The sequence below is a fragment of the Indicator indicator genome, chromosome 26, assembly GCF_027791375.1.
Source record: "Indicator indicator isolate 239-I01 chromosome 26, UM_Iind_1.1, whole genome shotgun sequence".
NCBI lineage: Eukaryota > Metazoa > Chordata > Aves > Piciformes > Indicatoridae > Indicator > Indicator indicator.
Genome location: NC_072035.1, coordinates 7,164,114 through 7,191,397, shown reverse-complemented (window position 1 = coordinate 7,191,397; position 27,284 = coordinate 7,164,114). Strand labels below are relative to the sequence as shown.

Genomic DNA, 27,284 nt, shown 5'->3' with positions numbered 1-27,284 from the left:
CAGTAGCCAGCTTTTGTAGTACAGTTGCAGCAGGCATTTTCTTACTCTGCCCTGCACAGACACTAGTCAAGATGTGCTGCTTTCCCCCTTGTTGGAGTTTGGATTTATTGACACAATAAAAGCCAACCAGACAGCAGCAAAGCAGACTTCACCCTGAGTGCTCTCCCCAAGCGGGGCTGCTCCCGCAGGATTTGTTGTGTTCCACTCTCTGCTTCTTCCTGCACCAGAGAGACAAGTCAGTCCTCTCCTGTTCCAGGTGGAGAACATAAAGACAGCTGCTACTGTGATCAGATCAGATTTTCATTCTCCTAACTCATGAGCTATCCCCTGTGACCCAGAAGCAGTGCAACTGCTGTCCCTGTGCGGGTAACACAAGGGGAGCTTTGCCCCAGGGCACTCTCTCATTCAGTTGTCTCTGATGCCACAGAGGCTGTTCCTCCACCCATAAGCTTCCCTTGGTTTTACCTCGAATTTCTCCTCCTCTGGACTGGCAAGAAACTGTAGCTAGGAGTCAGATGATTTTGCAGGTGCACAGCCAGGAGAAATAGTGGGTTACACAGGGGCCTCTTTTCATGGGAGTCCCTTTGGCTGAGGTGCAGCTTATGTGTGTATGGTAAAGTCATTCCTTTGGATTTATTTGCAGAATGGAAGTTTCCAAGCTGAGGCTGTGTCACTACTGAAGCATGCCATCTTCAGCACAGGCTGAAGGCTTGTTTATGTAGAGAAGCATATCTAGCACTTTGCATTCAGGAGCTGAGCAAAGTCTGATGACTGTGTTGTTTCTGACATTAAAGAGAGATGAAATATTTTCTTGGAAAACATCTGCTGTGTCATTCAGTCATTTCCTGACAATTTCAAGAGCCCTGAGACTGTACACTTGAATGGAAATCTGGCCACATTTTTGACAGATTGAGACTTTTTTCTTTCCAATGCAGTCGTCCTAAAGGACCTCCCTCTCTTTGCCTGAGTGACTGTCCATGAGTATTCCGTGCAAGTGCTGGCCAGCAAGAGCACAGCTCGGCACGGGCAGTCGAAAAGGAGATGACACAGCACAGTCCAGAGCCAGGGCTAGCATGCAAGCTGGGACATCTTGGAGAAGAGACAGAGATGATGAGAAAGAGCAGAACTCTCCTTTTTTGTTTTGCCATCTGTTTTTCTGAAGCCTATGAACATTTCTTCTCTCAGCTTCCCTGAGCTGTAGGTAAAGCCCCCTGTATTGCTACAATACTGCTGGCATTCAAAAAGGGCCTTTTGCTGTGCACAACCTGCAGGTCTATGGCAGTAACAGTACTGGCCTTACAGGAATACACAGACCCTCCCTCCAGAAGAGTGACAGCATGGGCTAAAAAAAAAAAAAAAAATCGGGTTCTAAAAAGCTTGGGGCCCCTTTTGGAGCTTTACCTCCAAAACTATTTTCAGCCTTTAGGGACTCCATGTTTTTAAGGTGTTTGTAATACCTGCTACAGCTAGATGCCTTTTTCTTTTTTTCTTTTTTTTAAATTTGAAAGCTGGAGTTGAGTTTTTCACAGACTAATCTGACTCCAGGACTGGGACTTTTCATAGAAAGCACCAAATATTTTGAGTGTCGTGCTAAAATGAGAAGCATTAGCAGGGGTGTGGAACACACGGTGCAATGGGATGTGTGATGTAGTGATGTCTAGAAACTGACCAGCTCATGCTTGCACCACCTTCACTTATCTAAATCCTGTTCTTTGAATGACATCTCTCCATGTCACTTGGTTTTTTCAGTTTACTGAAGAGGGAACTCCTAGTGCCAATCTTCTGAATGTCAGATGAATTAAGCAGCTGAGTATAGTCTAGTCTTGTAAGACCAGAGAAGGAAGGTAATTTCTTTTTTTTTCAGGTAAAGGCTCTTGACATTCTCTCCAAACCATTTTATTGAAGCACTTGGCTGAATGAACACAGTCTGAGTGATGCTTTTCTTGGCTATGTTTGCTGTCTGAACATCCCTTTTTTGCTAATTAATGAATTATTTGTTGCTCAGAGACTAAAACTAGCTGGGCAGAGTTATGAATGTTGATGCATGGGTATCTAGGCATAGGACCAGAGTTTTCTCTAAAAATTAAAAGTGTGCTGCTGTGCACTTAAAAGCTCCTGGACTTTTGTTTTTGGTTTTCTGTTGATTCTTTGGAATAAGGGTGGTGTACTCTTTTGTTACTGGGAAAAGTCTAAAGGCTAGATCAGCATGGCTAACATTCATGACAATGGACTACTCTTGATACTATGCTAAGCTCACAAGTGTATACTTGGCTGCACAGTCTTCTTTTGGACTTGTGGCTTTATGGTGCTGTCACAGTTGTCATAAATTCCAATTACATTGCTAGGGAAGAGGTGCAGATGTCTTTCCTCTCTGGAGTAGTCCAGGAGCAGCACAAGGGTTGCTATGCAGTGGCCCTGTTGTGAGTGTCCTCCTGGTCACTCCATAGTGTTTCTGTGCAGCTGGGAAGGGCTGAGTCAGTGGGGTCCTGTGCAAAGGCTGCACACATTTAGGATCCTTGAGCTTTTTGTTCAGCTGTGGTGTAGCATCTATATAACGTTTGCAGGAGATATGGGAATCTGGGAGTGACTTGGATTCTCCAGGAATGTTGAGAAACCAGCAGGCATTGAAGATCTGGTAAGCTTTAGCATTTAGAACTGACCTGCAGGGTTTTCATGAGTATGTGTTCCTTAAAACCTTCTCTTTGCCCTATTAAAACATTATAGGGAAAACAGAAGGATGCTCAATAGTTGAAATTGAAGGAACACACATGTAATTGTTCCTTTTGCTTTTAATTTCATGGAGCCTTAAATCTGAAATTTGAGTCACAGGGATTAGAGCACTAAATCATGAACACCAAGTTTACTTAGTACACAGAAGATTACATTTAAAGCCTGCTATTTGACAAAAAACTTCAGTGGAACTGAGGTATGTTACAGCTGCCTCAATAGTCTCCCTTCTTCCTTTCCTCACCTGTGTGTAGTTTATTCTGTCAGCGTACAACCCCAGTTACGTAATTTAGGGTGGCAGGGAAAAAGAAGGGAGCAGAAGAGAGAGGAGGGGAAAAAAGCAAACCACCTTAGCTTATATCTCAGACATATGTGTTAGTTTCATGTAATTAACAGTTTTTACAGAAGAGGTTCAGTGTTTGCAATTAGAATTGGTGCAAGAAAAAGCTGGCACCATATGCTGGAGTTTCACCACATAAACAACTGAGCCCTTCTGGGATACCAGCTGATGAATACTAAACGTGTGAAGGTTTACTCAAAAATAGCAAGTATAGGTAATGGCTAATGTGGAGATGATTAAGGACCAAACACTTGAGCAAAGGATACCTGAGACAAGCATGTGCGGATGGTATGGTATGGTTGGTATAGTATGGTACGGTGTATGGTATGGGTATGGGGTATGGTATGGGTATGGTTGGTGTGGTGTGGCATGGTCTATGGTATGGGGTATGGTATGGTGTAGGGTAGGGTACGGTAGGGTATGGTATGGTGGTGTGGGGTATGGTATGGGGTATGGTATGGTTGGTATGGGGTAGGGTGTAGGGTATGGTATGGGGTATGGTATGGTCCTACTCTTCTGCATCCTGGCAGTGAAACTGCTGCTCTCTCAAGGCATAATTGAGGGTTGTCCAAACGCTTTCAGGTGGGATGTACGAAAGAACTTCAGTCTATGGAAAAACACTGAAATTTTCCCTGTTCCAAGCTTTGCCACACTTGGCTGTCACTGCATTACAACAGACAGGGAAGTCCTTAAATTCTTTAAAATTCCTGGTCTGAGGCCAATGAATTAGTAGAAAGTCTCTCCTTACTTCACCAAGAGATGGATGAAATCAGTTGCAGCCCATTTTTCTTTCACACATCAAAGCAGAGTTCCATCTGGTTTCACAACCACCTGTAGACCAAGAGCAACACAGCCACCACTGTCTTTGAGTTACAGAGGATCAAGCATCATTTCTTCTTGTGCAGGGAAACTGACATTGCTCAGTCTAACCCCTGTTCCAGGTACTGTGAACAAAAGCATTCTCTTATCTTCCAAAGACATCAGCCTTTTAATCTGACCCTTGATTTCACCTAATGAATATGATCTCTTTCTTCATCTGAACACAGTGCTGCTAAATCAGTGGGGAGAACAGACAAAAGTAACTTTTAATTTTGACAGAAGTTCTTGGCCTGATTTTTGCAGAAAAAGTGCACTTAACAGCTCAGCTGATTGCTAAAGGAATGTGGTACATGGAGCAGAGAACATTTTGGCAGCCACCGTGTCCTGCTATTATCTGACCCCCCCAGTCACTTTCAGCATTCTCTCTACATAATAAGAACAGAATGCTGGAGCATCTGCCCTACCCAGCAGCTGTACCACCACCGTGGCTGCACAGCAGTTATTACTGAGCTGAATGAAGTCAGGCTGAGCAGCAGGCTGGATTCTGAAAGCCTACTCACCTTCTTTGGTTCTCCCCTTTCAACCTGTGCATCTACCAAACTGATCATCTCCAGCGGGAACGCCCCTGCACGGCATGCCGGAAAGGGAACGAGAGCAGCTGCTCTGCACCTGGGAATGAAATCCTGGCAGATCTCATGTGTTGTTTAATAATTTTGCATAGATCAACAGTTTTTGAATAGTGCACACTTCATTCAGTACAGCAGGGTTTTAAACTCTCATTGTACATTCATGGATCATTGCACCTTTTCTAAGCTGCAGCAATTGTCTCTATTGTTAAACCGAAATGTTAATGTCTTCCATGCTGCCCTTCCCTCCAGTTCAGTGCATTTCAATGAGGGTTAAAAGGTAAAAACACTCTATAGCCATTCACATCATTACAAGCTATACCTAGTCTCATCTCTCTCCCCCTTCCCAATATATCCTGCTTCTCCTCATCACTGGTGTTAAATGGTGACATCTACAGAGAAACTGAGCAGAGGCTTCTTCAATAAAACAATAGGGTATCACTAACTCTATTGTGTTAAATTGCCGCTGAGCAGCTATTAAAAATGATCTCACGTTGTCTGTGTGGAGCTCTGTGCATCTGTGTTACTGATAATCCCTCCACAAGCCTGTCACTCACACCATCATGTTGTTCTGGTCTCTTGAACATACAGGATTTCAGTTTATTATCTGGTTTTCCAAGTCTGTGCTTTCCTGGACAAAGGGGTTTCTTTTCAACCTTGCTTCTAACACCCTGTACTTACTTTTCAGATCTGAGCATAAATTACAGTTTGTATTTTGTACTACAGCCACAGGGAGCCTCCAGGCTCAGACCAGCCTGGTAAGGAGGACAGTTGCTGATGTTGCTCTTTGCTCCCTCTGTAAGGTTCTCTGTGTGGCTCACTGTAGCCACAGGGCCCTGAGCTGGGGCTGGTTTGGAATGGTTGCTGAAGTACTTGTGCACCCACTAACTCACCACTTTCAAAGCAAGTGGTATCATATTGAAGTTTCTCTCATTACAGACAGAAGCAGAAGGCCAGATGACAGGAGTTTTGAATTTCCCACTTAGTCCTTCGTAGCAAAAAAGCTGGGGAGAATGACTGCTAGAAATTACCATTTTGGAATGGATTAATTCCTGTGGTTTTGGAGGTCTCCACTGACCTGATGCCTAACCTCTGAAACTCTGGCCTTTGATGCTTGATCATCCTCCACTTATTCAACTGGACTGACTGAAGCAGTGGTAGGATCAAGACTTTGGGTCATTAAAAAAAGAGCAGGAGTATCTGAAAACAACTAACCCAAACACAGCAGTCCTCCTGCTGGCAGATGATGGGACTGGCCTCTTGTTACAGGATACTACAGGGCTGTGGGGACTGAACAAATATTCCTGCCCCAGTCCAAAATTTCCCCAAAACAGCAAGATTAGGGAAGTCTCTTGTTTTAATGCAGACTTATGTGGCTTTCTCCTTGTAGATGGTGCAATTTAAGAAAATGAGGAGCACTGGAAATACTTTAGGCTCACCTTGACATATTGCAGGGTTTACAGTTCCTCCAGTGGAGGCTGTTGGAGGGGAGTGGAAATCATTATATTCATATTAGTAAGTGTAGCTATTGGACTGCATTGGATCATGCAGCTCCTGTGGAGATCTCACTGATCAGACAAAAAGCAATCGCTTATTAAATACATGAGATGGGAAACATTTGCCTTACACTCTTGCTATTGTTTCTAAACAGGAAACAAACCTTAGAATATCTCTCAAGGGATTCCTACAACCAACACTTACATCTGAAACTACAGCAGCTATTCTTGAGAACATTACTTGGAGAACTGATTTGCCAACAAAACCAAATTAACACAAAAAGATTGTTTCAAAAATGAGACTTCCAAGGCTATTCTGCACATGTCTAAAATTAAAAGGGAATAAAACTTCTGTTTTCATTAGTTTCAATTTCAGCTTCATGTAATTTGCCATCCTTTACTTTGCATATTCTTAATTTACCATTTGCCTCAAATTGCTTGGAGACAGTATCTGCTGACCCCAGCACCCCCAGTTAGGTGGGGCAGGGGGAAGCAGAACTATTGCCAGAAGTAACTGTGTACAAAAATCCCTGCTTAGGGAAGAGGCTGGAATTAGTGCATTGCTGAGTCTGGCAGGCCACTTACACCACTTGCTTTGACAGGTACAGTGCAGGGACTGCTTGGTCAGCTGCACCCTTTGCTGCTTGAGTGCCAGAAGTGAGGGCAATGTCTTCTCCTCACTGGATGCTTCTCACCTCACTGGGTCCTAGTAGACAATGCAACTTCTCACCTATACAGGAGAAACAGAGTCTCATGGGCTGGCCTAGAAGTGCTTTGCAGAGATTTGTGTGCACAGACTGAATCACCACTGGACTGTCTCTGCCACACAAGTCCCTAAGGAGATAACATGTTGTTCTGAGGCAGGAATGTAATTCAGCCTTGGCAAATTAGCTTTGATTTGAAAATGAAAATAAAATGTAATGAAAATTTCTACTTTTATCATTTGACATGTGCATATGGGCAAATCTTGTGCACTAGAATAATTAATGTGTCATGACATAACATAATACAACATACAGCTACAGCCAAAACAAGAAGTCTGACAGTTTCTAGACCAGCTATGGTCAGATGTAACTCTGAATTTAGATGAAATTCACATTTCTTACCTGAAAAGGGTTTAGGAAAACCCTTTGTTTGTTTATTTGTCTCTAGACATGAGGCATGTTCTTCTATCCTTTGTTGGTTTAGGAGGGACTCCAGCAATAATAGTCACAGGCAGTGCACAGTACAGATGGGACAGGAGCTGGGGAAGCCACACAGGTAACTAGCTGTTTGAAAGAGGGAGAAAGTCTTCAACTATTACCCTAGCACTAAGCCAGGTTCCAGACTATGCTTCTAAAGCAAACATGTAGCAATAAAAAAATAAAGTACAAAATTACCCAAACCAGAAAAACCTCCACATACAGCCATGCTGTGGCCATATGAAAAGATGCAAGAGGCAGAGTAAAAACACACAGCATAACAGCTTGCAGAGCCTCAGCAAGTCCTTCCTAATGGGCTAACAAGACAATGCCAGGCACAATGCTGCAGAAAAGGTGGGAAAGGTGGCATTCAGGAAATACCACAAAATTACAGTTGTAAGATTATTATGAGAATGAGCCATTTACACTAGGCTCATTCACTTTAAAATCTTGTTACAACTGTTCTCTTTATAGCCTCAGCCACAATAATGAGACTTTGCATCCCTTACACATTGACTGCAGAGCAGCACTGTGCACTTTTCCTCTGACCTTTGATAAATGTCTGCAATCTGCTGGTCTGTCATACCTAGGAACCTCTTCTTCCAAAGAGCTCTGGCTCCTGAGGCCTGTTTATAGAGGTCTTTGGTGGCTGCAGCCAGACCGTGTTCAGGGCTCTTCCTTGTACGCCGAACATCAGGAACAGTCTTGTCTCAGGTAGCAGCAGGAGTAAGGTTGAAGTTGGCTGCTGAAAAAACAGGGTTACAAAACTGAAAATTCTGCGCATCTATCCCAGTAAACAAAAAGTAGTTTTAAATGCCAACAGATCTCAATTCCAGGCAAAACCTTCCTCTTGTAAAGGCCAGTTCTGCTGAAGTGCTAGTGAAGGCTCTTCTGAAAGCACATGCAGAAAGGATCTCTTTTCAGGGGTGCAGTTGTACTACAAATCTAAATCCTTTAAGGACCTGACAGGATAACCAAATAGCTCTAGCTCTCAGCTGAAAAGACTGCATCAAACCCAATTCTGATCCACACTGCCTGGGCCTCAGTTTCCTCTTCTATAAATGGGTTGTAAAACTTCCAGCATCCTTTTGGGCATTGTGTGCCAGGAAATTGACAGATGAAAGTGCCACAAGATCGCTTGGCATTGTACTTAGTACCACTCTTACACCCAGTTAGTCACTGTTGCCTCATACCAAATGAAACAGAAAATAAAATAATACCAATTAAATACTAATACTAATAATAACGACAACAATAAAATATAAAATTATTAACTTGAAGATGAGGCATGGGCTGGGGAAGCCCTGAGGTGCTGTTGACTACAGAGACCCATGGCAGGACTCTGCTGAAGCCATCTTGCTCTCTCTTCCTAGACAAGAGAGTGCTGGGGGGCAATGGTTGTACCAAGGAGGCATTCAGCAGCAAGGTCTTGTTTAACTGAAAACCTTTGGAGGGGTTAATGTGACTGTTTTCTGTTACATCATCCTTGTTCAGCCTCCTTACAGGATTACCTGCAAGCCCAGGGTAAGGTATGAGCTTTAGAACCAAACCTGCTGCACCAGGCAGCAGGCATTACTTGTTTCCTTATCTCACAGCCCCTCCATTTTTACCTGTTCCCCCAAAGGGTGTATAAACCTTGGCTGACCTGAGCATTGAATGATTTCCCAATTACTCTTTTGGACTGCTGGCTACTTTTGTTCTGGATTAGTCTAAAATGAGGAGGCTCTGACAGTCTGTACTGGGCAAATTGTGCTTTTTTACAATTACTTGTGAGGATTGGAACCAACCACCTGCTTCAAAGCACAGAGAGGTTAATTGCAGCTCACTTTCTCTTGACCTGCATCCCAGAACACATCACTGCCCAGCCTGCCCTCCAGGTTGTAAACTGTCTCAAAGAGCACTTTCTGATTTTTCAGGCAGTTGACAGTGGATGGTGACAGACTGTTTTAAACAGGCTTCCTCTGTGCATTGTGAAGGGTGGCATTCTAAGTTTCTCACTTTTGTGTTTTCTCACTGTGTAATGCTTGCAGGAGAGATTTAACAGCAGTTTCACCCAATGCTCCCTCAGAACCAGCAGCCCAAAAGAAATGTGTTTTAATTCATCTGCTAATGTAACTCTGCTCTGCTGTGCCACAGCTTGCCCCATGGCCAACTGGAATGCTTTCTGATGTAAGCATCCATGAGCTGCCCAAACTCCAGCAGCAGGTCGTACCACTTCCCCTCCCAGCAGCATCACAAGCCACTCCTGGCAGTCAGCATGACTAGAAAAGCATAGGGGACACTTAACAGGGGAGAAGGTAAGGAGAACATTTACTGAAGGCCACGGGCCAGAGAATACAGCTGGCAGAGAGTCCCCAAAGCTCAACATGTGTTTGTCATTCCCTCTTCACTTTGGAGGAGTGTCAGAGTGCTGTTAACACCAGACCACAGCTCTCATCTCCATGAAATTAATTTGTTCTCCTGGGCCTGTAGTAGATCCCAAGTGAAACAAAAGTGTTGGGCATTTTCTATTCATGGTCAATATTCTCCTTTCCTTCAGATGAAGCAAATCTACTTCTAAGTAACAACTGCTATTAGGCAGAGTCAATGAAACAGTAATTAAATGCCTGGTGAGTGCTTCCTCAGGTAAGCTTTAATCTAGCCTGAATTGTTAACAGTGGTCATAGTTTCATAGGATTTAGGTGACTGCTGCAGTTTTCACTACACTTTATTTGCACAATTTTCCTTCCAACTCTTTGGTTTGCTGGTACCTAATAGAGGAAACCCAAGTTCCAGCTAGAGATCTGAAACAACAATGCCTCTTTCCAAGTTTTGTTTCAAGGCTGTGTTATTTTCTGCAAGATAAACTGAAGAGACATGTGAGCTCTGAACTCTACACAAGGCTACTGGGTGGACTTCTATAGCATACTTATATATACTGATTTATACTTACCTCTTGGTCAGTATATAAATGACTGAATGACTCTGTCTAGACATATAATCTGCAAAATTTGTAAGCCTAGACTGATATTTTTACAGCTACAAATAAAGTCCATCTTTCAGTTCCCTAATTTAGCACCTTGCTTGCCTGCTGACAAGAAGATAATATTTTAAGGAGCACAAAGAGAATCTAAAATATTAGCTGCTGTCATGTCAGATAGTAGTTGTTCCCCTGATCCAGTCTGAATGTTTACCCCTCCCTCTTTGAGTTTTCTTTATGATTTCTGTCTTGTATTAATTCACACAAAACTCCCTAGATGTAAGCTTTATGGTTTAGAATCTCAACTGCTCATTCAATTAATGGCCTCACTTAATGTGCTTAAACTTTCCAGAGACACTTGTGACACATTATGAGGGGGAAACAAAGATTCTGAGTATGTTCCATCTCATTTGTGGTACTCCTGAGCCTGGAGTCCATTTTAACCTCTTTATCAAACAGCTAGGCTTTTTTTTTTTTTTTTTTTTTTTTTTTTTAATTCTTGTACTCATTAAGCATTTCTGTGGGAGGAGGATTCTCCAAAAGCATGACTTGGTTTCCTTTTTGCTCCATCCTTCACATCCTGGCTTAGTGCTTTTGTGAAAAAGCAACTGATTGTAGTCTCTGAGCATTGATGGGGATGAAAGAAGCTGACTTGGAAATGGCAGATAAAGAGCTTTTCTACTTTCTATATGGATATTGCATATGGACAAAACCATCAGTCAGTGAACATTTCTAGCATGAATCTCAAGGTACATGGCAATATTTTTAGCAAAGCTATTGCTTAGTAATAAACTGCACAGGAGAATGACCTTAGCTGTACGGTGGTGTTATACAAGGGACAGTAGGAAAAGTTTGTCTGTGTGGTCCCACTAAGTGAAACAGTCATTTGATATGGTCTATGTGCAGTGCCTAAGTACCAAGAGATCAACTGGCACAACTTTTCCCAAACATTCCTCCTTCCATGCTTGGCTTGAGAGTTGCCATCCCTTTAAATGTTGTCACAATAATTCTTGCCCCTGGATGACCTGCATAAAGGTTACTGGTATGCTTTTGCTTCTGAAGTAACTGAGTCGTGGGCAAGTTGTCTATAAATCTTAAAAGCATTATGAGAGCCCTTTGGGCAATATTTCATTATTTGAATGTGCTCCATATGATAGTGGGCTTAAGGTATTGCCCACCTAACAGTATTATACCGTGTTAGAGCTCAAGAGGAAAAATAGGTTATTGTGAGATTTAAAATGGGATAAACAATTTAAAAGTGAGGACTGCCTTTGAGGAAGAAAAGGCTGCTATACATTTTCTGTAATTTTTCTTGTCTCAGTAACCCCTAATTTCTGTTAATATTAGAGAAGATTTGAGATATGTTTACAGAACCAAACCAGCCTGTGTTTCAGTACATTCTCCACTGATGTCTATATGAGTTCTCTCAGTAACTGCAGTAAACCAGAAGTTACTCACTGGCTTATCCAGCACCCCTTCAGATCTGAGTCCCACTGCATTACATGGTATCACAGAATCACAGAAACACTCAGGTTGGAACAGACCCTCAGGATCACCAAGCCCAACCAATAACCCTGTGCTACAAAGTTCACCCCCTAGACCATATCCTCAAGTATGACACAGAAAGTCCTGAGAGAGAGCGAAGTCCATGTCAGGCACACAACTCCATCTCATAAGCTGTGGTTTTAGAAGATTAAAACCACAGTACATGGACTTCATTGGAGACTATCATCTCTCTCTCTCTCACTTCTAAGCAGAATGTAAGCCTGTATATAGATACAAATACACCTGTCCATGTATACAGACATATGTATATACATACATATAAACTTGTTATACATTAAATATGTGCATAAATATATCATCTAAAAGTATCCACATACATCCACACCTGATGAAGGAGGAGTTCCTTCTTTCCAAGAAGCAGGTCAAATACGTTGCTGTCAGGTTCTTTGTATACCTGGGATCCGTGTTCAGGACCTTGATTTTGTGCCAAAGGATCCCTGAAACCAAGAGGGCAGATGAGTTGTGGTGAAGAGCCCACGTGCTGGTTTTGGCAGTAATTTCATATAGTGACACAAAGCAACCATGAATCCATTTTGCTAAAACAATTACTAGGAAGTTCTAAAAATTAATGCTTCTGCTGCACTTCTGCTCATGAGCCATAAGGGGATCTTTGTCTTTCAGCAATGCAGTGCTCGAGGAAAAAGGAAAGGATTCTGGTTTATGGGCCTGAGTCAGTCTTTTTCTTACTAACATATGGCCCCATTTTTTCCCCAGATTCTTTAAGCAAGTTGTAAACATAAACTTTGATGCACATCGAGTTTGATTCATGAAGAGTTCAATTTGCCTAGTATAAAAGATTCACATAGGTTATATAACATCATTAAATTATTTTTGTAGTTTGAGTAGTATCCATTGAGGAAAGCAGAACTGTTTCCCTGGGGTCCATTTATCACTGTTTGCTACTAATTAGAAAACTGAAAATGCAATATGCATGACTCACATTATCAGGGTTGTCTTTGGACTGATGTATCATTGATTCTGCTTCCTCAGGAACTTTTATTCATTTCCCAATTAATCTTTTGTCTTTCCTTTTTTTTTTTTTTTAAGGTTTCTGACAGCTGTGACTCCATCTTCGTTAATGGCAAGGAAATGAAAAGCAAAGTGGATACTATTGTTAACTTCACTTACCAGCATTTCACCACCCAATTAGAAGTGACAGTCTGGGTTCCAAGGCTCCCGCTGCAGATAGAGATCTCTGATACAGAACTCAGCCAGATCAAAGGCTGGAGGATACCTGTCACCTCCAACAAAAGGTATGCTCACAGCACCAGCACAGTCCAGATCTATGCTCAGGCCTCTGATTTTGCAACACAACAAATTTTTAGAGTGCTTCACAGAATCTAAACTCTCCTATTTAAAATTAGTTTTACAATCTGTTGTAGCCTTCATTAAACCATCCAACAGTGATATCAGTTGCTGTGTTTTATCCTGATCTATAGAGTTTAAAAGTCACTGGCTTTGCCTGGAGCATTGACCTATTCCACATAATCTCAGGAAAGCTGTGATGTGCAAATCTGAGGAAAAGGACCTAGACCTCTCCCATCCTATATGTAACATTCTTTGTGTGTGTGATATTCAGCACTGTCAGTGCTTAACTTTCTCTCTACTGTGCCAAATAAAATAGGGCCAAAAGGTCAGGCACTGGGCATTGGCAGGAGTCTTGGACTAGATCTTTAAAAGCCCCTTCCAACCTAAACCATTCCATGAATCTGTGACTGCAGATGATAATTCAGTCTCTGCACAGATGCACAGACCTGGCTGAAGCATTGCTTAGATCAGAATTAGGCAAAGAACAAAAACAATCACTATTGGAAACTGTATCCTGTTCTATGGACTCTACTAGGACAAACGTAGAGGAGTAATAAAGGAGGGTGAAGGGTTTGGGGACTTTGAGCTCTGTCTCCATCATTCCCTACTGAAAATACCCATTCTAGAATCACTATCACTTGGACAATTTGAAAAATTAAGAACTTCCAGGAACACTGCTGTATCAATAGATTTCAGGCTGAGTTGAAAAATACTATTGGAGAACAAGGATTGTCACCAGCTCAGATTTATAATACAGTGAAAAAGCACTTCTGGCAGCAGTAACTGTAGTGCTAAACACTGTGGCAGTTGTAGCTAAAGCACTTGATTTGCCCAGGAGAACATCTCAGCTATTGAAGGGCCTTAAACAGCCCAAACAGACAGCAGTAGAGTAGAATGATCTAACACTTTATACGAAGGCATAAAACTAAGGGTAATAGGACACAATTTACAGGATACTCAGAATGAACTCCAAAAGAAGGGGACTGACTCACCTCTTGGCTGTGTGGACATTTTTTTCTGGCTGTGACAGAGGAGGTGGTGAGGATCTGGCACAGGAGAAATCTGTGTGTTTGCTTCAGTGGTAAGGGCAAAGCTGCCAGTTGTAGCAGAAGAGATGTGCTAGGTGAGGAATGGACATATGCTGGCAGCTAAAAATCTCACTTAACTCACCTTCTTCTGCCTGTAATGTACCCAGTGCTGTAACACTCCCTTAGGCACAGCTCCTACTAAACCAATGGGGATTTTGCTGAGCAAATAGCTGCAAAATTAGGCTGTTGGTGTTTATTGCAGAAGTAAACTTCCAGCAGCAAGCTCCATGAGTGAGACATGTAACTGTGGTTAACAGTCATGGATATTCTGACTTTAAACACATTACACGCAGTACTGGATATTTATCCCTTGGTGTCTAGGTCTGATTTATTAGGGCCAGCTGAAACAAAGGTAATGATCTGAGAGGCTGCTCGGTTTGCAAGCTGGCAGGTGGCCTGAGTTCGCTGCTGCTTGTATTGCGTTTGAACTGCTGGCACACCTTCAGCAAACGTTTTCAGTGAAGGGTGGAAGAGAAGGTAGAGACACTGTAACATTCCCCAGAACTGCAGCTGCTGGTTTATGACATTGTGTGGCAGCAGCCCATGCCCCTGTGAGCAGGAAAGGTTTCTGCAAGAAATAAATTCTCTCTTGTCTTATGGAACGTTCATGAGGATCATTTTTAGCTTTGGAGTGGAATCAATAGCCAGTCTAGGACTAGCATTACTTATACTCACTCTGACATTTACTTTCTACTTAAGGTTCTTACATTTCCTTTATTTTTAGATTTGGATGGGATTTACCTGAGACATAGTGGTTTCTCCTTTTGGGTGTTTTGGATTTTTCTTTTTTAATCTGCTTATACCTCCATCTTCATCATAGCTACCTCTTTCTCAGTATCCTAACCATGGGGGAATTTTTATGATGAGTTTTTAAATGGTGGCCTGAAGCACACAAGACATTTGGACTGTGGTCAGGAGCTGCAGGTTGGTTTCCTGAATCCTCGTTCAGTGACAGAGCCAGAAGGCCACATTCAATAACTCTGGTAATTCTTCACAGTGCCTGCCTGGTGTAAGGGTAGAGCACGAGTGCTGGGTGGTGAGAAGCTTGTCTTGTGTGATAACTGAGAATGGGTTTGAAGGGGAGAGAGGAGAGTGCTTCAATCTTTAAAAAAAAACCTCCACATCCAAGCATTTCCCAGCAGGTGTGGTAGCCACAGCACTGGATTGCTTCAACCTCACTTTCACACAAGAGAGAGACATTGTTTGCAATTATCATGAGCTTTTTGATACATCCTTTGAAAAACCTAACTTGCCAAGAAGAGGACAGTTCCTGCCAATAGGCTTAGGCAGTCTTAAACTCAAATTCAGTTGCGCATGATCCGCAAGTCAGCTAAAGCAGTATCACAGTCCTCAGGTTTACTCATGGAAGGACTGCCATATGTCTTCATTCCTCACCTCACCACAGACAGAACAATTTTCTGCTCTCCTCCTGTCCACTGGGTGTTGGTATCACCACACCACTCCCTTGGTCTTCTCAGCAAGAACTAAAGATTGCTATAAAGTAATTCATGAATATGCAGAAGGTAAAACTTTGAAGCCGTTCTTATAGAGATTGTGCAGACACCTCATTTCCTTCATCTCCTCTGGCTCCCCCACTCCACTCTCTCCTTCCCACATGCTCAATGTGGCTGTGCTGGTTCAGTTGTGTGAGGGGCTGAGCCAGATGGCAAAATATAACTGGGTTTACAATAATCTTTTAAATATGTTTATTGGTGCTGTCAACAAAAGAAACGCTTGTGAAACTACTGCCTCAGCATGGCTGTTCTTCATTTGAATATAGATGCTTCTATTTCAGACCTGGAGAAGGGTTTATATGCCCTAAATTACATCTGTTCTTTCCAATTGTTGATCTAATAAAATTTGTTGCTTCTCCCTATAAACACTGTCATGTTTGTAATTGTAAAATACATGTGATTACAGACATGCTGCTTACCTAACCTCTTCAATAATTACCATGAAGGGATGAAAAGGCAGGGGCTGGCTGCACAAATATTTTACAAACACCACAAGCCAAGCTCAGCTTCAACCATGGAGGTTTTCACCTGGTCTGAACTGCTGTCAGGGCAGGAACTTTCTGGAGGAACAGGAATCAAAACCAGGCTGCTTTCATGGCAGAACTGGGAAAAAAAAAAATTAGTAGTGTCCCCTGTGCAAGAGCAGTAATACAACTTACCAGATCAATCTGTAAATATATGGCAAACCTTGATTATAATCCCAAGGAGAAGGTCTTTGGTGTGTGCTGCTCTGGATATGAAGAGCCTCCCTTTCCAGATGAAAGTCATCTCCATGGATCCACTCATGGTGCCTGGTCCATGAGCTAGCATGGGTTGACAAAAACTCCCCTTCTGCAACAGGCTGCATAAAAGCCCACAGCCTCTGCAAACAAAAGTGTATATTTAAATTAAAATCAAATATTAAAGTGTAGAAGAGGTCCAGGCAGACTCTGCTAGCCTAACAAGAACATTTATTTTGATTCCTCATGCATGTGCAATGCCATTACCTTTCTGAAGTTCTGCACTGGCTCTCTGCACATACATTTACATGAGATGAGTGGCTTCAACTTGCATTAATAGGAATTGCCCAGCTAAAGGCTCACAGAATAAGCTGGAAACTTCAGCAAATATTTGCAACTGGGGTAAAGTACATTGTTTCCTTGAGGCTCCCAGGGAGGCAGACATCACACAGTGTGACTCCAGCACTGCTTCAGTTATCAGGAGCATAGTTTACTGGACTTTTACCAGCATCACAAAAACTGGTAAAGACATTGCTAAGTCATGGTGACTCCAAACCTCTGAGAAGCATAAACCTTTGAAACAGAGTGAAGCCAGATGTGGCATTGCTTGTGAGTGGCAATCTGTTGAACTGGTGGTTAATTAGGTGGTAGCACTGCTTTAGTCCTGGCTAGTACTAGAGATGAAAGCAGGAAAAGTAGCCTAAGTGTGGGGACAAGACAAACTGCTCTGTGTGTGCCTCCACTCAGAAATAAAGCCATACTTTAAGGCAAATTAAATGAAACTGGATTCAAAGCATTCCATTTGTGAATAACAACATCTGCACAAAGCTGGAACACGCTGTAAATTCACTCCTTTAGTTAATTGACTTTAATGTCCTATGGAGACAAGACCACAGAGATTTTTGTTAATAGGTAGACTGTACTTTCAAGATCTGTAAAGACAGCAAACTGCATTTCTTCCTGAGCTCTGAGTGAAGCTATGTGCAGCTTATTTCTGTAGCTTCTACTAAATCAACTTCTAGTGGCGTGTGTTTTGTATCCAAAGTAATTTGGGCTTTTTTCTCCAATGAGAGGTGTTGCAAATGTTTTTTTTTAAATGCATGGCTTTTTTCAATCAATATTTCAAATTCAAACCCATCAAACCTGATTTCTTTAGGTTTTTTTTTTTTAAGCAGAAAATTAGCATCTGGCCCAAGAATGTGATGCCTGGATTGAGAGTGGAATGAATTAAAAGAGACATACTTAAACTGCTCACAGATAGTGTCTATAATATAAAGTTGACAGATCACTGATTAGATCAGTGCTAGCAGGCACCCTTGTAACAGGGCTGCTGTTTTAACTTGGCTCTCTGGCACAGGCTTCCTCTGTGTGAAATGTAAATTAAATGTAGTTCTGGCAACCCTGGTTCACTCGAGAAAAGCAAAAAATCTTCCAATCAGGTTTGCCAAGCGGCAAGAAACAGGATAAGAAGAATCCTGAGAGCAATCCAGAGCTAACCTTAGAGATGTCCACGGGGGGGAAAAGCACGATATGCAGCAATAGCTTACATTCATGAGGATATGTCTTAAAAGGAAAATGAGCTCGCTGCTTAATGAAGGATTTTAAGCCTACTGAAAACACTGTAACAAGAAGTTTAAGACTCTAAAGGGAACTGTGCAATTCAGTCAATTGCAAACGTTTTGTTGTGCCATGGAGACAAAACACTGAAATGCTCTGACTTACTGAATCAGGGTTTTGTGGCTTTGAAGTGGAAATTTGTTTAAGTAAAAGAAGGAACCCGAGTCAGTAAAGCAGACTTGCAAAGCTTGTACTGAAAATCTAAACACCTCACTTTTTGTTTTGCCCCAACATCAGAAAGTGCCTTGCCTCTTCTGTGCTTTGGGGATGCCTTTCTGATGTTCTGCATTTGCCTGCAATAGACAAATGTTTTTGTAAGGAAATGGAGCCCTTACCTTTGTTTCTTAGAGACACCATAAGGAAAGATTCGGACCTGAAGCATCTTTGTGTGGTTGGTTGTGCTGGCTGTCCATCCAGTCTTAAGCCTGGTAGGAAGGGCAGGGGTGCTCCCTCAATGCCCTTATGAAGACTCCTCATTATTTCTGGGTATTCTTCCACAGCTCACATCGATGAGCTGTATGTCACTGAGGCTGAAGAGTTCTTTCCCTCAAAGTCTTTTTGAATGTGTTTCTTCTTGAACAGCCCAGTAGTTTGAAGTTTTAAACACTGAAATTAGAAACAAACAAGCACAAAATTAAATATGAATAGCAGTAACACATTGAATCAGAGTAAAGCATCTGGTTATGTAACAGAAACCAGAGCTGTGTAAAAAAATTCAGTCACTGTGAATGTTGAACATGTGAACTTTTTTCTTCAAGCCACAGAACACTGATTCTGTGTCTCTTTTCCCATAAGAAATCTAGTTCTGTGGCTCTTCTCCCCCAAAGCCCATCAGTACTTCTGACCTGAAAAGCTGTGCACATTTTTCTCCAATTCTGCACAGGTACTAATGTCACTCATCTGTATTACTAAAAGGGTCACATCCCAAAATCTCAGAGCTAACCCTGGGTTTCCTGAAGCCAGGATATTTAGAGCCAAGTTATGGTTTAGATGAGCTGAAGAGGGTCAGAACACAGGAATAAACTGAAATTGGGAACACTAAGAAGTGCCTAAACTCTTTTCTGGCAGCCTAAATATTCATAGGCCACATAAGCTCTAAAAATTCCCCCTTCTAGTACTTGTGGCTCTTTTGCTGCCTGCCTGGATTCAGCTCACAGTCCAGTCTGACGTTTTTGTAGGAAGGAAAGAACAATTTCAAGTTTCCCTCCAGTACTCAGCTAGTCTGATTCTGTACTAATTTCTGTGCGCTTTGTAAATCCCATTTTAGAATCCTGTTCTTTTCTCAACAATTCAGTGGTTATTCAGTGATCTTCCATGCAGCAACTACTGATGGACACTTTTATTTTACGCACATAAACCCAAAAGGGTAGTACCCAATACCATTCACTTCAGGTGTCAGCTAACAAGGGATTCATTGAAAATGTATTTCCAGTGTATTAGAGTCTCTAACACGGGACTTGTTGTCATTTTGAAGAGCACAAGGGCTTTTCTTAGATAGGTTTTCAACTTACTATTTGCCAACTTTGTCATAAAGCAATTTATAACAAAAGCAATTCCGTTTTAAAATAGCTTTCTGTAGCTGGTGTTTCAAAGGAGAAGATAAAGGAGCACATTAAACACAAAACTACTTCCTACAACACTGTGTAAAGTAAGAGGCTTACCATATATTTCCCACTCTTGCTATAGAGGTGGCTTCAGGCTCAATAAGTAAAGGAGGAAGGCAAATTTTTTCGGTGCAATGAATTCCATGGCATGGAGACATAATGAGTAAAAGCGTGACCCCCTAGTGCTTAATACCTGACTCAAAAGAGATAAGAGAATCCATGTAATTATCCCAAGGAAAAAGCAATAGGAAAAAACAACACCACCACCAAACCAAACCAAACAACTTATGGGAAAGTGGGTTTTAAACCAGACAACATTCTGTGAGGCATGGCAGTACTGTGATACCTTACACAAGGCATGTTTTAAGCTGTTATATTGTTATGAGGTTTATTTTGCTAGAGGCACAGACAGGTAGAACATGTTATAGAAAGTGTGTCTAATGCTGCAGGTGTTACATGGAGTGAGCAGTAGTCTCACCAGCCTGGCATGGTGTGATCTGACTCCAGGTACCTTGAGTGGTAACCCAAGTGCCTCATTTGGGTTTTGGAAGGTCCCTATAGTCATTCTTCTAGTGTATGATTCTGTGGTTACCTGAGAAATATAGCAGATACTTGCATGAACTCTGTGAGCTTTCAGATGAGGTCTAATGAATCTCTGAGTTAGAGTTGTGGGATAATGTGGGGTGGCATTACCTAAACAGGGAATCTCACATATGCTACAGTAGTTTTGATGAGATAAACAACATGATACAAATGCTATGGACAAAGGTGAAAAAATGGATGCAGAAACATTCTCTCCCATCTCTGTTAAATTGCTATGGGGGTTTGTTCTAGAACTGCCCTCTCACAAGCACTTGATGATTCTTTCCTTTGCCCTTTGCAAGGCTTGACTGCTACTTGGAGACATGGAGAGCAAATGTCTCATGAGTTCCACTGAAATCTCCGCAATGGCAGACATTTTCAGGCTGGGAGGACTCACTCAAAGCAAGCATTCACTAACAGAAGTGCCAGTAGACTTTAAATCCTACATCACAAGCTGTACAAGCACCTCACCCAGGCTTAGTAACCTGCACATCCAAAAATCTGGTTTCCTCTTTCTCGCAGAGCAGCAGATGATGATAACATTAATGAGACCAAAGATACCATCCAGCTGAAGCTCTGCAGTGTTGCAGGGAGGTCATGGCAATGCAGATAACAAACCTGGATCTATTTACAGGCCCACCCGTGACAGTGAAGATGAAGAGGATGATGAGAAAAAGGGAAAAGGTTGCACTCTCCAGTATCAGCATGCCATGGTGCGAGTCCTCACACAGTTTGTAGCTGAATCCTCTGAGTTTGGAGGCCAGTTGACCTATATGCTAGGCTCTGAATGGCAGTTTGACATCACTGACCTTGTGACTGATTTCATGAAGGTAGAAGAACCCAAGATTGCCAAGCTTCAAGATGGCCGAGTTCTGGTTGGTCGTGAGCATGGCATCACCACGGTCCAGGTACAGCACAACATTTATCTGCAGCTTCCACAGAGAGAGTCCTGGATACACACACACACAAATTTACATGCTAAACATAAAATGGGTTTTCATTTTTACTGTTTGTCACTTCCATAAAATACCTTCAGGTGAAACTTCTGAAGGGATTTATCCATGGTGATGTGACTAGCAACACAGTAGGAATTTCTGAACAGTGGAACAGGTTACATGATGCACACAACTATGTTCTTTTAATTTAAGTGGGACCTTGTGAACCTGACTGATAGCAAATTTTACCCAAAATGCACAGACATCTCTATATGCTTAAATGTCTTTGCAAATTTAGCCCAGTTAAGTTCAGAAAATGAAACATTAAATGGACACAGAAATGACCTCCAGAAATCCTTCAGAATATTCATATTCACCACCTGTCTGTCTAACCTCATGGATATTTCTTAATCAAAATAAAGGAATTTAAAAGTACTGGGACTGTTACTAACCACAAACATCTGCCATGTTCCAGTCCCACTAAATTTCCTTTGTAGTCAACACAAACAGAAGATTTGGGAGCAACCTGCTCCAGCTTCAGATGTCTCTGCTCCGTGCAAGAGTGTTGGACTAGGTGACCTTTAACAGTTCCTTCCAAAGCAAGGCATTCTATGATTCTATGTTAGAAACAAGGTCTTAGACCAAACTGACAGGACTATTTTGGCATTGAAAAATGCAGACAGGCACCCAGAGAGATTTTCAAAGTCCTTTTGCAAATCTCCCTTTGATTTCATTCAGGTGCTCTGTCCCTGCAAAGGCATCAAGCCAAGTTCCTATCAACCAGGCTTTGTGCACTTCTTTACTGCCTCACTGAGTTTCAGCAGCACTCAGTGCCTTCTGTTTTGTCTTGTGCTATGCTACTTTCACAGGGGGTGAAAAAAAAATGCCTTTTTAAAAAAACAAACCAAAACCAATCCATTGAATTCAACCTATGCTCTGCTGCTGAGATGGAGCTGCAATTTCAAAGTGATTGGTTACTTCATTAAATTATTTCTGTAAATAAAGTAATTTAGCAGCAAATGAGTGCAATGTCTTGGGGGAAACATCAGTTATAGCTCATACATGGATGTGACAAACCCAAGATTAATCTGAAGTGTGATGCCAATTAGAGTCCAATCTTGCTTTACAAGACAGGCTTTTGCTTTCTCTTTCAAGGTTCTCTCACCTCTTTCGGATTCCATCTTGGCGGAGAAGACAGTGATAGTTCTAGATGACCGTGTGACCATTACAGATCTAGGGGTACAACTAGTTTCAGGCTTGTCTGTCTCCTTACAAATCAGCAAAGGAAATAAGAGAGCCATTGTCTCTACCACCTCTGCGTACGACATCCTTCATACTCCCAAACAGGTACAACCCACACTGCGGTACAGAGAGGATTTGTTGCCTGGGCTTTGTCAGAACCTAGAGGGAAGCTACTTGCCTTAAATTTTAGACAGTGAGTGCAATGCATGGCTTTGTGCCAAGCAGCAACTCCACACAGCAAGACCTCTCCTCAGTATTGTGTCCAACTCTAGTGCCCTCTAAACGAGAAGGACCTGATGGAGCAAGTCCAGAGGAGGGCCATGAAAACAATAAGGGGGCTGGAGCACCTATCCTAAAAGGACAGATTGAGGGAGTTGGGGTTGTTCAGCCTGGAGAAGGCAAGACTTCAGGGAAACTTAACAGCAGCCTTCCAGTACATGAAGAGGGCCTGCAAGAAGGCTGGAAAGGGACTGTTTACAAAGGCCTGGAGTGATAGGATGAGGGACAATGGTTTGAAATTAGAGAAGAGGAGATTTTGATTGGCTGTTAGGAGGAAGATCTTTAACACGATGGTAGTGGAACACTGGAACAGGCTGCCCAAGGAGGTAGTTGAGACCCCACCCTTGAGGATGCTCAAGGTGAGACTCGACAGGTTTCTGGACAACCTGATCTAATGGAGAATATCCTTGCTCACCACAGGGGGTTGGACTAGATGATCTGAAGAATAGCTTTGTGTGAGCTCACAGAGTAAATCACATCTATTTTTTTTTTTTGTATTTATTATAGAACTGAGAGTGTCCCTAGAGAAAGTATAGCTATCCTTTCAGCACTTAGCAATTTGCAGCAGAAAGGCAAATAATCTTGGTCAAAATGCCTTTAAAATGGCAGGGGTTTGAGTGTTTCTGTACTTGCTAGAAAAGACTACAATCACTCTTGTATATTTCACATAATCTTGTCTCTCTGAAAGCATGACAGAAAATTTAGAATAATGCATTACTTCTTAACCTAGATTGTTTCAGTGGGCTGAAGGGGGTCACTGTTCTGACACTTAGAGCTCCACAGGCTGTGTTAAATACAGCATTAGAACCTCAATATTACAGAAATACCCTATTAGAGGTCCTTGATCAAATGAAATAACCAGGACTTTGGAAATATGATTATGTTCATCATGAGCCCCTGGCATTCAAATGAGGTTTCTCACTTCAGACTGAAAACAAGAATCGACAATGCTATTTGTCAGCACCTCTTATTAAATTTAGATGACTGTGTCTTTGATAGTTCCTCAAGATAAGTGCCTCAGAGGTCTAGAGAGCACAAATCTGCGAGAGGAAAATGAGAAGCAGTGCAGACATTTTAGTTTTCTTGTTTTAAAAAATGAAATAAACTGAAGTCAAACTGTGTATTTATTTTGCCAGTGTCAGACTTTGACACTGAGTGTCTGATTTGTGCTTTCTTCTTTTCTCTCTCATCCTCTCTCCCCCCAGGAAGCCATAGTCAGCGCTTGGATTTTGTTCAGTGATGGGTCAGTGACACCATTAGATATCTATGACTCCAAGGACTTCTCAATGACCATCACTTCCCTGGATGAGATGGTAGTGTCTGCACCCCAAAACCTTCAGTCCAGATGGCCTGTGGTAGTGGCAGAAGGGGATGGACAAGGACCTCTCATTAAAATCGAAATGGTCATCAGTGAGCCGTGTCAGAAGACCAAGCGGAAGAGCATTCTGGCTGTTGGGAAAGGAAGTGTCAAAGTCAAGTTTGGTCAGAAGGATTCTGACCAAAAAGGAAGCATTAATGACATTGATGATGTGGATAGAGATTTTAAAAGCCATGTAAGCAATTCCATAGAGAAACCTGCAGAACAAGAGAGGACAGCACAAGAATGGTCCAAAAACCATGAGGACATATCCAGTCATGAGGACAATGCAAACAAAAGCACAACTTTCATATCTCCCATTGATCAGGAGTCCCTGGAGGATGGCCAGCTCCAAAATAACCCAACTGCCTTCACAGGTTTCCCTACACAAGTAGAAATACCAGGAGAAAACAATCCCAGTGATCTCACATTGACTTCAAGAGGATTAACAGATTTGGAGATTGGCATGTATGCCCTGCTCTGTGTTTTCTGCTTAGCAATCTTGGTGTTTTTGATTAACTGTGTGGCATTTGCTTGGAAGTACAGGCATAAAAGGTTTGCTGTGAGTGAGCAAGGCAACATCCCCCATTCCCATGACTGGGTCTGGCTTGGAAATGAGGTTGAACTGCTGGAAAACCCAGTTGACATTTCACTCCCGTCGGAGGAGTGCACTACAATGATTGACAGAGGAATGCAGTTTGAAGAAAGCAACTTTCTTCTTAATGGGAGTTCTCAGAAGACTCTTCATAATCATATCCTCAGATCTTCTGAGTATCTTTGTGAAAAAGAAGTTAAAAGTGAACCTCTAAATACTTCTGGGCCAAAGCAGAAGCGAGTAAAGTTCACTTCATATACAACAATACTGCCAGAGGACGGAGGCCCCTACACCAACTCAATTCTATTTGACAGTGATGACAATATTAAATGGGTATGCCAAGATATGAACCTTGGTGATTCCAAGGAACTTAGGGACTATATGGAAAGACTGCAAGACAATATGTAAAACTACTTTCTTATGTTTGTAATCACCTTTATGCCTTCTGTTCATGGATGGTGAAGCAGTCAGTCCAGTCAGCAATAGGAACAAGACAGTCCAACCTTGGAGTTACTGAGATGATAACCTGGTATCACTGAGCAGGTACAAGAGGCTGGCTGAGTTAAACCTGTTTCACCCCAAACCAGGATGTGCCCCAAAACCAGCTACCTGTAGGTGTTGGAGGTGTCACACACAATGGCTGTTTTTGTATACTGCCTGGTACTAGCAAAATGCTAATACAACTACGCTCAGACTCAGAGGAGACTTCATTTGTTTGTCATCTCTCATGATAAATGGCAAATCAGAAAAGAGAGGGAGATTTGTTTGCATTGATTTTTCTAGTCGTCGTCCTTTGTAAAGCACAGTGGACATTTCTTGCTTACAGCCTGAAACGAGGCTTACATTAAAAGGGAGCTGAAGGAGGCAGATTTTATTGCCTATGTGCAATGCAGCCAAGTAGTCTTATTATTTTTTACAGATATAAAAACCCCCATGTGGTTAATTTCTTTTCCTATTGTTTACAAATTTTATTTGACTTAGGGAACATTAAATATTTTCTTTGAAGGTTTTTGTTTTGGTTTGGTTGTACCAAAGTGTAGTACAGTAATATTTATAATGATTTAAGTTTTCTATTCATCTGCATCAGCCCCTGGAGGTACCTCCTTCATCACTGATTATCTTTTCCTTTCCATATGGGTATATGGGTCGTTAGTATTTGATACATAGAGAGGTATTAGAACTCTTACTGGGAAAGGGTTGTATCTTCTTACAGGGAACTGTAAATACAATAATAAACCCTGGAAAATAAAAATCAAGTGGTAGCCCTGGGTTTACTTTTGTCATTGCTAATGAGAGAAAGTAACCTGCAACCAAACAGCACATACTGCAAAGGAAACACTTCGCTGAAATAGCAGCTCAGGAGACAGTACATGTTACCAGGAGAAAGTCAAATATGGTATCAGAACATAAGGAATAGGAAGGACATGTCCTAGCAAATAAGCAAAATCCTGGAGTCACTGGTACTCTCTTTTAATTAGTAGAGCAATGGCAGACTTCAGCAGGACAAAGAAGTCCTTGCTCAATGGTTAATGCCCAAAATATCTCTGACTGTAAGGTTCTTGTCACAGAGAAAAACCTTGCTCTGTGTTTCGTTAAAAAAAGGAAGAAGGAAAGAAAAGACAGACTGGGCACATTAAAAAGTGACTATCTCAAACATCAATGAGGAAAACATGCTGGAGAGTCAAACCTGCCACTTCATTATTATTTTTTTATTATTATTTTTTGTAACTGAAGGAAGAAAGAACTAAGTTGAAAATTACAGTTGGGAAAAACCCTGAATCTACATAATCCTTAACAAAACCAGTAAAGCACATGACATTTGGATCTTGTGCTTACTGCACAGGATCCATCACAAGAACAACTGCCTTAGGTACAGCAGTTCCCAACTTCTAGGTAAATCAGGATAGGAGTTAAATAGTATACCAGACAGCCTTGACTATAGGGAAGTCTGCTTTTGGATCCTAATCCACAGCTGGGAACATGTTTAATATAACTGCTGCAAAACACAAGAATTTTAATGGGGAGATTAGAAAGTGAGGACACCAGGCTTATATAAGTGATTAGAGACTTAGGTTTGCTGGCACTGAACTGCATAGGGAGGGGATGGCATCTGTTATAATCTAATTTTAAGTAGAGAAAATAATAGAGCAGAGAGATGCTTCTGTTTCATAAGGGATGCAGCACTTGTGCGTCAAATGAAATCTTGGGCTGTTCAACAAATGTTCTCTCCTTAAATGATTCAGACCTAGTAAGGAAATTTTAATTCCTACTAAGATCCTTATTACAAACAACATAAAAATGCTTTTTTAGAATTTAACATCACTTCCCCACGTGTTATTTTGTATTTGGCCCAACTGCAGATCCAGAATGTTGTTTGTACAAATGGGTATAAATCAGCCACAAATAAACTCAGCCTTGAAATCAGAGAAAACAACCTGCTGCTGGTGGTTGCAAAGAGCAAACAGCACAGCTGCTTTCCTCAATGCTTATCCACTGGTTTACCAGTGAAACTATGATCTCATAGCAGTATACTGGACTCCATCCCCTGTGCCTTTACTGTGGGCCCAGTGCTGCTGAGAACACCAGCGGATGCTGAACTCCATCCCCAGTCAGTACACAGCACCTAGGTACCCTTAAGTGTGTGCTTGGCTGCTCTTCTCACCCATTACAGGTAGTGGAAGGCAACAGCTTTATTTACTTGCTCAGCAAATTCCCCTGCACAGAATATGG

At 41.9% G+C, this 27,284-nt stretch overlaps 1 protein-coding gene across 1 annotated transcript in view; it reads left to right on the top strand.

Moving 5' to 3' along the window:
* The window catches only part of TMEM132B (transmembrane protein 132B), a 257,287-nt gene extending 232,325 nt beyond the window's left edge, over positions 1 to 24,962 (top strand). Inside the window, exons 6-9 of the mRNA XM_054392757.1 lie at positions 12,762 to 12,967; positions 20,781 to 21,054; positions 22,237 to 22,428; positions 23,808 to 24,962. Coding sequence (XP_054248732.1) covers positions 12,762 to 12,967; positions 20,781 to 21,054; positions 22,237 to 22,428; positions 23,808 to 24,962 — 1,827 coding nt within the window. The remainder of the gene's footprint in view (positions 1 to 12,761; positions 12,968 to 20,780; positions 21,055 to 22,236; positions 22,429 to 23,807) is intronic.
* The last annotated feature ends 2,322 nt before the right edge of the window (positions 24,963 to 27,284 follow it).